At 38.5% G+C, this 10173-nt stretch overlaps 2 protein-coding genes across 2 annotated transcripts; one reads left to right on the top strand and one right to left on the bottom strand.

Moving 5' to 3' along the window:
* The first annotated feature begins 603 nt into the window (after positions 1-603).
* On the top strand, positions 604-993 carry LOC113280701. Its single transcript, XM_026529292.1, has one exon. It carries the CDS (start codon positions 604-606, stop codon positions 991-993), a length of 390 nt encoding a protein of 129 aa, XP_026385077.1.
* Positions 994-1649: 656 nt separating this feature from the next.
* LOC113280699 (glycine-rich protein 23-like) lies at positions 1650-2132 on the bottom strand. Its single transcript, XM_026529291.1, has 3 exons — positions 2059-2132; positions 1942-2011; positions 1650-1856 (listed from the first exon to the last, which is right to left on the bottom strand). Exons 1-3 carry the CDS (start codon positions 2130-2132, stop codon positions 1650-1652), a joined length of 351 nt encoding a protein of 116 aa, XP_026385076.1.
* Positions 2133-10173: the final 8041 nt, after the last annotated feature.

The raw sequence follows: 10173 nt of genomic DNA, 5'->3' as shown, positions 1-10173 counted from the left end.
ACACTTTCTTTGGCTTTTAAGTCATAGAAGAACTTTAGTCAGAGCCAATCTTTGTGCTCGAGGAATAGGATTGATCATTTCTGATTTATGCCCCTTGTGTTAGCTTTACCCAGAAACAGTTGACCATCTATTTCAAGATTTCTCTTTCACTAAGAGTATTTGGGGCTGGATTTCTGAGAAATGGGGTCAATCCTCTGAATTGCGAACAATTAACATTGAGCGGGTCATCAGTCGATCTAGCATGCACCCTCCTTCATCAAATCAACTGAAATTCTGCATTATTCCTTTCATTCTCTGGGAATTTGGTCTGATAGAAATAATGTCGTCTTCCATGGCCACCACTTCAGTGCTTTAGAAGTCATCAATCTTGCTTTATACAAGGCAAATGAGTATTTATCTGCTTAGAAGTATGATATTAGATCTTCTCATGCCAAGCAAGAGATTCTGGTGGGGTGAGATTATCCCCCACAAAACTTTGTTAAACTGAATACAGACGAAGCTTCTAATATCCTTGGTCTGGCTGGGATCGGTGGAGTTATCAGAGTTGACCAAGGGAAATTCCTGGCTGGATTTGCAAAACACATATACAAAAATGGGAACAACATGGCGGAGCTCAGAGCCATACGAGAAGGTATAACTCTCGTACATAAGTTAGGGCACAAGAATGTGTACGTGGAAAGTGATTCCACGTATATTATCACCCTTTGTCAAGGTATGACTCGTGTCCCTTGGTTTTTTGTAAATATTTTGGCTGATATTAGATTTCTGGTCTCTCAACTTGGTAATGTAATGTTTGTCCAAAAGTATAGGGAGGGTAATGAAGCTGCCGATATTCTTGCTAAGAAGGCAGCCAACGAGGCAATATGTGATGAATGGTTGTTTAATCCTCCGGCTTTTTTGAATGCTGTGTTAAAGAAGGATGCTTGGGGAAGGGCTTTTCCCCGGTTTGTAAAGCACAGTGATGTCGATATTGTTATGAGATTTAGGCGTTGAGGATTTGTACCAAGTGTTTTTCTTAGCGTTACTACCGATGAAAAAAAATAATGGATGTGTATCTGAGTGGTCGGATGCAAACGTTAAACATGGGTTGATTCTCAATCACGATTTGTCTTTCTACTTTCTCAACTATGAGAGCAGACGCTGGCTGTGGATCTCAATAAAAAGTCCATCCACAACCGTCGGATTGGTCAAAAACCATTTGTTTTTGTAAGATAGATGCGGCTAGACTAGCTGGATAAGTTAAACAGTATATACATAGTGGGAAAGCTGTACGGGCACCTGGGGCGGAGCCAAGGGTTGACTAAGCCTGGCTCTAGCCCTTCCTAAATTTATTATTTGTATTTAGTCCACCATTTATATACTATTTAGTCCACTAGAAGTCCTTATACTTTTATTGGAAGTCTTTATATTTTTATTGCGCCGACCGACCGGACGACCCGAAGAGCACGTAGGGAGGGAGTCCCTTTTATGGCCAATTTTTTGTAATTTTTGTCAATTGAAAATATACAATTTCATGAAAAAATTGGATTCTCCCGCCAAGAGTTTTCTCCCGTTTCCAGTGAACCGACCAGAATATCCTTATACTTAAAATCCACTTCCTTAATTATCCTCACCTCTATTTATTTTATTTTCACCGATGCTACTCCCGTTCACCGTTGATGACAGCACCTCATTTCGTCGCCTTCCACCACCATCACCATCATCGTCACAATCACCGGCACAACCAGAACACTTCTGTCGCCGCCACAACCAGAACCACCACCTCCGCTGACGCCACAACCATCTCTAACCAGCATCACCAATACACCTCCATCACCACCGCCACCACTAACATCACCTCCGCCAGCTCCCCAGTACTACTAGCACCACCAGAACCACCTCTAATCGAAACCAAAAACTTATTCTCTTCCGTTCATCCCTACTCTCTCCCGACACCCCTACTAAACCTTCTTCAGTCCCAGCAATACCATCACTACCATTACACTCCAGCAAGGAAGCAACACCACCACCACTGTTACATGCGCAACATTCAGGTTCAGCTTGTTTAATTGTCACCACCTCCGGCCTCTTCCTCCACCTCCTTCAATTCCAGTAACACCATCACCACCATTAGAAACCGTAACCAATATCATTACCACCAATTTTTAAAAATCACCCATCTCTTCCTTCATTTTTGTTAGAATACGGGCATCCAACTCAAAACTAATTGGCAATGAGTGGAGAGGCCCTAAGAGATTATAAATTGCAGGATCTTAATTGCCCATACAATGTGGGACTAATAATCTCAACACGCCCCCTCACGTGTAGCCTCGTAGGGTCTAACACGTGGACACAATAAATCGGGTGACGCGGAGTAAAGGTGCAGTCAACTGAATCGACACAAATAGCCTGCTCTGATACCATGAAACGACAAGGTAGAGAATTGAAGATTTTCTTATTATGAAAAAGCTTGGTTACAAAATCTGTATCCCCTTAAGCTAAATAGGAAGATAACCAAAAACAAATTTGGGTAGCATTAACTCAAAATAATATCTTTCCTAACTATTATATTTCCTAACCATATAACCAATATATACATAAATATACGATATCTCCTAATAGTTTTCTTTTCACCAGCAACTCCATCACAACCACGACCACCATATCCACCACCACTACCAAATTTCATGAAAATTAAAATTTTAAGAACATTTCTTGCTTCTTTGATGCAAATGATAACAATACTAACACTATATTAACACATGCAAATATATAAGAAGATCAACACATATTAAGTACATGCAATGAAGAATATGGAAACAATATTAGTACATGCAAAGAATAATATGTGATTGAATACATGCAATGTAGAATATGGAAACAAAGATTAGTACATGCAAAGAATAATATTGATGTAATTAGTTTTAATTTCTTTAATTTATCTATAGGAATAAATTTAATTCTCTTGATGTAATTATAGTATTAGGATCTTCACTCATTCAATGTATTTGTACAAGTATATATACAAAATAATGAAATTAATCTCAACACAGTTGTCTGAGATAGAAATACCAAAACCCAATATTGCAACATGGTACTCTAGAGCTAGGTTAGTTTTTTTTTACCTGCAACTGTATCATCATGACTGTTGAAGATGACATCCAAATACCTCCATCTTCCAGTAATCCTCCACCTAATAGAGATTCAGGTCTTCCTTAATCAAGTCCCTATTATGTGCATTTGGCTGACAACCCTACCACTGTCATATTTACTCCTCTCGTGAGGCAGGAGGAGGAGCAGCAAGGTATAAACTCATGTTCTCTTACACAGGTTGAATCTGCTACACTTAATGTTTTTCGCAGTGCTCCCAACTCAGAAAGACCAAATCAGAGGTCTTTCTTTAATCCCGGCACTACATCCAACGCTGACAATGGTACCAACAAGAAACCCATACCTTTTTGCGACCACTGCAACAAACATGGTCATACTCGTCTTACCTGTTGGAAGCTCAATGGCTACCCAAAACATTCGCCGAGATCCAGAGATATTCCAACTCAGGCATATGCTGCTGCTGCTATTGTTCCCAATACACAGGATGCTCCTGGTATAACTGCAGCTCAATATGACAGACTTATATCTTTACTTGAACCAAACAATGGAGACACTGCTGTCACTCCATTTGCCAATTTTGCAGGTATTACTCTGACTTTTTATTCTAATGTTTAGATTATAGACAGTGGTGCAACTCATCACATTTGCTCCTCTCTCTTTTTTTTTCTTCTTACACATTGGTTATGAACCCAATCACGGTTAAATTACCAGATGGTTCGAATATATCTGTCACTCATATTGGGACCGTGAATTTTTATCTCCCAATATTCAGCTACTCAATGTTTTTCACATTCCAAGTTTTAAATTTAACTTGATCTCTGTAAGTCAGCTTACAAGCACATCAAACTGCTGTATCAATTTCTCACACGAGTCTTGCATCTTTCAGGACCGTCTCACGAACAAGGAGATTGGATGGAGTAGGCCAACCATCAGTTTCATCTTTAGCTGCTAATAAACCAGGGGATATATGGCATTGTCGTCTCGGTCATCCATTATTGTCTTGAAGTACAATTACTAGCCTGATTTCCTGATCATTATCCAAATTAGAAGCTACAATCACAGGTAAAGTCTCAGATGGGCCTAAAAACACACACTTTAGAGTATCGGGTAGTGGTTTAAGGTCCAACTTTGGAGGCTCTTCTAAAGAAGGAATTAGGGTAGTCTCAGAAATTGGTAACAGTTCGAACCTAGCTTTCCATCTATCAGTGTATAACACAGGGGTAGAATCTAATAGAGTATTCACCTGTCCAATAGTGCTATCGTCGTCAAAATCTAAACCAAAATGGGATAGACAACTTTCTAATGGGTCTTCAGACAAGATGTTTGGTAATGACTCCTGAACTAAGGATTTTATCATGTTCACCTCCTCAACACATGTGTCATCTAGCTCATGAGGCTGGTTACTGACATTAAACTCATCACACAATTTTGACAGTTAATGATCGCATTAGACGTAACAAAAAATGGGCGACCTAAAATCACAGGTATCTGGTTCTCTGGGTCAGGGACAGGTTGGGTATCTAGGACCACTAAATCCACTGGATAAATAAACTTGTCGACCTCAATAAGAACATCCTCGATAACACCTCGAGGGATTTTAACAGACCTATCAGCTAACTGCAGTGTCATCTGAGTAGGTTTCATTTCACCAAGTCCTAGCTGTAAGTATACATGGAATGGCAGTAAGTTCACACTAGATCCTAAGTCAAGTAAAGATTTTTCTACCCGGAAGTTACCTATTGTGCAAGAAATGGTAGGAGAACCTGGGTCTTTGTACTTTGGAGTTGTGGTGTTCTGAATGATTGAACTTATGTGACTAGCTAAAAAGGCTTTCTTATGGACGCTAAGTTTTCGCTTTCGCGTACACATATCCTTAAGGAACTTGGCATAAGCAGGAATTTGCCTAATTGCATCTAATAAAGGAAGGTTTATGGCAACTTGCTTAAAAACCTCCACTATGTCATTAAAGTTCGATTCCTTCTTTGTTGGTACTAATAGCTGAGGAAATGGGGCTCTAGGCCTAAAATCAGACCTTTCAGGAACCGAATTCACATCATCAGACACTTTATCAGTCTCTTCAGCTACTGGTCCTGAGAGGTGAGATCCTGAGGGGTGAACTACAGTATGTTCAGTATCGGGCATGGTTACCTTATTGTCTACAACTCTACCACTTCTAAGGGTTCTAACAGCATTCAATTTATTCGATGGTTTTGTACCTAATTCATGAACTCCTCTAGGGTTGGGTTGTGTTTGACTAGGAAACTTACCTTTTTCTCTCAAAGAATCACTTATCAAACCAACCTGGGTTTTTAACTCGGAAATAACCTGACTATTTTCTTGTCCTATCTTGTTACTAGCTTGTAGACTCTGTTCTACAGATAACTGGAATTTTACAGTTTGCTGAGTTAACAAGGCGAGAGATTCCTCTAAACTTAGGGTTTTCTTATCTGACTGATTCTGAAACTGAGCTAGTCCAGAAGGATTCTTAATATAGCCAAAACCTGGGGGAGCATTATAATTACTAAACTGAACTTGACTTTGGCCCTTAAACTTAGGGTAACCAAATATACCTCAAGCTAAAACTTTTCCTACCTATAAGTCCTTTCTCCGAAAGTGATTGTCTATGGTCTGAGTCGAGACAATACAACTAATCGGTTCACACTTCATGTGATCGTCTATGGATTCAAGATCGAGACAATACAAAAACGAAGTAATGTTTACTTGATATAAAGGTTCGGACTTAAGCAAACACAATATGATTGCTTATCAAGTAAATAGGAATTAACGTTTATGTAATTTACTTTAATTATAATAAAACAATTATAATGCGGAATACAAAAGTAAATGACACAACAATATTTTGTTAACGAGGAAACCGCAAATGCAGAAAAACCCCGAGACCTAGTCCAGAATCGAATACTCTCGGGATTAAGCCGCTACACAAAATTACACTAACTTCGTATAGTTGAGACCAAGTAACTAACCCTATAGTTCACCTAGTTCCTTCTGTATTCCCACGCCTCCGACTTATGAATAAGTCACGTACTTGGAACAACCCCTTTGTTTCGTATTCCAAACAGTAAAGGAACAAGAAATCTGTTTGGTATCAACTCTATTCAACCAAGTGATATGAGTCAGACAAAGGCTCTTCCGTTTATCTCAACATAAACTCCTTCGTCGGGTCTAGATCTATCTTATGTTCAATCACACAAAGGTAATCGTTTAAGATTAAGCAAACAACACCTTTAATCCGAAGAACCGTGTTGATGCCGATCTACTCAATTAATCAATCCAATCTACCACAAGGATACATCGATTATTCATTGGATCCTCTTTTACCCAAACAAGTATGTGCACACCAAAGATTATAAAACCCAAGTCATATCTTCAATATCTTCTTTGTCTTCAAATCTTCTTAAATCTTCAATAAAAACCCTGCACACAATCACTTGAATCTCTTGTGATCAATCACGCACAGAACGGAGTCTGTTAACAATGGATTATCACAAGAACGTCTTTAGAACTAACAACAGTCTAAAGATCCCTGTTGAAACTCTGAACTAGTTTGAGTGAATCTTATATCAGAAGAGAAGATTCTCAAGAATAAAGAAACTAGGTACAATCAGATTTCAACCACCGTTAGTCAATCAAATCAATCGAAAACAAAGATAAACCGCAACTATCTAGTTTCCCACCAACGGGTCGCGTTAGAGATTCTCAATCCCAAAAAAGACTTTAAACTGAGCGGCCGTAAGAGACTTCACCTAATTAGATTACTCTCCTCTCCGATAGGCGGCTACACCAGTAACAAAGACAAAAGAGGAAGTCTGTTGTTACGAAGGATTAGTTTGCTAGAAAGGCAAACTTCGTGTATTTATAGACAAGGAAGTTTGGACACCAAGGAATTTCCAAAACCGAAAATATTCTCAAGATATTCATTAAAGCACAAATTCGGTTTCCATAACTCCTGGAAATGCTCTGTCCAAAAATAACGATCAAAATCTCTCTGAAAATCTAATTAGTAAATGCACAAAACTAATTCTGTAATTTCCCTACAAAATGAAATTAATAACCTTAATTAAAAGATTCTAAACTTACTTATGTTTCGATCCTGGGATTCTCTTCCCTTAGCCGTTAAGGAATATCTTTGAACAATTATATAAATAAACATTCACAGCACGTGTTCAAAGTTTGTCGACATCTTTACTTTGTAAGTTCTATTTCACACTTACAACCTTGAAACCGATTTGTCACACTTCCAAACAAGTTTCGAATTGGTTCATATGACTTTCAAGAACTATGTGATTGATCAAACCAACATTCAATCACAATCATGGGTTTAACGGTTCTACCAAAACAAGTTTCGGTTCTACCTCCATGTGAGTACTACGCATAGTCACACTAGATTCCCAAATATTCGGTTGAATAGGTTCTAGGATTGGTTCCCCACATATATATGGTATCTAACTTATATGTGTTGCACATGTCCATAGGATCGGTTCCCTTTTCTACTATAAACCTTGTTGCACCCCATACAAGGATCGGTTCCCCTGGATGTACTGCACCCCTTACAAGGATCGGTTCCTTTACCTTACTAGGATCGGTTCCCTCTCCCTTACTAGGATCGGTTCCCTTTCCCCAAGGCAGACATAATCCGATCATACCACAGGTCATTACTTAAGATTGGTTTTACTAATAAAAGTTATACCAATACAAAAGTCAGGACTTTGTGAATAGTTCTACCAAGAACACAACAAGTTGTGAGCGGTTATACTCTATCACACATATTGGTTGTTCATAATATATGCATTGAATAACAAAACCAATAACTCCTGGAAATTTCCTTTTCGGTCCACAAACAAGTTTATGAACTTATTTCCTTAGAACACGTGTAAACATTGTTCCCTAGGATGAAATCCTCACCTCATACCCATAAATAATCACAATAGCATTCAAATGATTATGGCGATGTCTTATCTACAAAGTTTAATGGTTAAGCAATAAACCTCGTATTGTACTCCTTAACACTATGTCTATCTAGTGTTCATATATGCTTCGCAGTTATGTTTTCAATATGCATGACTTGAAGATACGTTAGGGAATGAAACAGTTTAAGTCAAATATCACTAACCTCAAGTGGAAGGATGATTGTTGTCGTTGTAGCTCCTTGCTTCTTCACATCTTCAAGACTTCGCAATACTTGTAATGTCTCATATCCTAATGCTTTCAAGCTAACCTATACGAAGTTTAACTCTAGTACATAATCAAGCGACTCTTAACATGATTTTTGATTCACTAAAATATGACAACCAAACTTGACATACTAACGCTTGGTGGGTCCAACCGATCAATGCTCTAATAGAAGTACCTTAATTAGGGAGAAGAGTGAAGAAACAGATAATACATGTCAGATTTCTATGGAGGCGATCACACTATCAAGCGAACATGAACATAGCAAGCGAACAAAGAGAGGAGAATTTCAGCCAGGAAGATTGGTTCTGAGAGTATTACGACCATACCAAAAGAAAGTAAATAAAAAGAGAAAGGCAACATGGGCTGGACCATATATAGTGAAGAGAAATGTTGGAGATGGTATGTATGAGTTGATGGAGAAAAATGGGGGTAATATGGAGAAAATGCATAATCAACTTCATAACAAAAAATATCTGAAGAAATACTATAACTAAAGAGTGCGACAACAAAAAGTTCGAAGAAATTAATCACTATGCGAAGTCATTAAAGAAGAAAAAGAGAAAGTAGCAAATAAGTTATTATCAAGTTATTATTATATAAACGAATAAAGAAAAGAAGAAATCAGCATTGTATGAGCGATAGTATATAAAAAGAAAAGATTCTACTTCTTCATATCGAATCCTTTATAAATACAAGTACAAAAAATAGGCAACAATAAGCCCTCAGAATAAGACCTCGCAAGGAGGCAGCAAAATTTAAAACCTCTAACTAGGGAGGCTAGGCATCCAATTATGGCGTGCACTCTAGTTTGCACATGTGCAAGAGGAAATATAAATAATGCCTAACGCGCGTCATAATTGGGGAAAACCTAGTAATGCATGGCTCGGGTGAAAGACATACCAACCCTGGAACCTGAGTCATGGATATTGGGGGTGAAATAAAAGCCTATTCAGTGGAGACTCCTTAATCGACAGGCTAAGGTACTAATTTCTCTATCATGGAGTGTAGAAACTCGATCAGGGCGCCGCGGTACACGGTTGAGTCAAGAGTATCGAGGGCGTCTGGAGAGTACCTCGCCGCTCTTGAAAATTCCTGGCTATGATACACTCAGTCCTCAAGAAACCCCACTTAGGGTGCGGTCTCGAAAGAGTCCGTGAAAACAACTGGTTGTTGCATCACTGGATGGGAAGAACCCACCCTAACCCGTTAGGGGTACGCTTCCTTGAAAGCGCAATCAGGGCGAATATAAAAACGTCACCCTTCATTAGGGATCTGAATTGTGTCAAAAGACGTAAATATCATGGGACTATGACTCAAAAGGGAGTATAGACCTATCGTATTGGCGCGTAAAAATATCCTGCAGAGGAAATAATACGAAAGATGATAAGGCGAGATAAATGGATCATTGCGCGAAAGCGTAAAGACCTCCTGCGATTTCGCCGCACGACCACATTAAAAACCCTGGGGAAAAAATAAGTCCTATTAACAGAGGAGGATGATTAAGACCTGTACCTATGGAGGGTCAATATACTTCATTAGAAACACGAAATACCACACTAACATCATTTTAAAGGTTATAAGCAAAAGATATCACACAAGCAGAACATAAAAGGAAAGCTTTTAAGGTATATAATCCAAGATTTCAAATGATAAGAAACATAATGCATTAAGGTATAAAGGGCATGTGCCATATGAAATTTCGCACCAATATATACACATGAGCAATACATTTCGCACATAAGCCTAACATTTTCAGGGAAATAACAGAGGAAGGAATGGGAATACAAATACGACTTGAGCATGTTATTTACCTTATATGACAGACTTACGCTCGGATGATAAATCGTATTTAAATTTATTCTAACTTATAGAGAGAAAAGATACTTTGCT

The sequence above is a fragment of the Papaver somniferum genome, chromosome 5 (genome assembly GCF_003573695.1).
Source record: "Papaver somniferum cultivar HN1 chromosome 5, ASM357369v1, whole genome shotgun sequence".
NCBI lineage: Eukaryota > Viridiplantae > Streptophyta > Magnoliopsida > Ranunculales > Papaveraceae > Papaver > Papaver somniferum.
Note: the sequence above shows the minus strand (reverse complement) of the source record. Positions and strands in the feature narration are given on the sequence as shown.

Excerpts from the sequence above, each read along its gene's own strand:
- LOC113280701 (XM_026529292.1), top strand. The coding sequence starts at position 604 with ATGGCGGAGCTCAGAGCCATACGAGAAGGTATAACTCTCGTACATAAG.
- LOC113280699 (XM_026529291.1), bottom strand. The coding sequence starts at position 2,132 with ATGATATTGGTTACGGTTTCTAATGGTGGTGATGGTGTTACTGGAATT. Across the intron at positions 2,012-2,058 it reads GGTGGAGGAAGAGGCCGGAG|TGGTGGTGGTGTTGCTTCCT; the intron begins GTGGTGACAATT and ends CGCATGTAACAG. Across the intron at positions 1,857-1,941 it reads CTGGGACTGAAGAAGGTTTA|TACTGGGGAGCTGGCGGAGG; the intron begins GTAGGGGTGTCG and ends TGGTGCTAGTAG.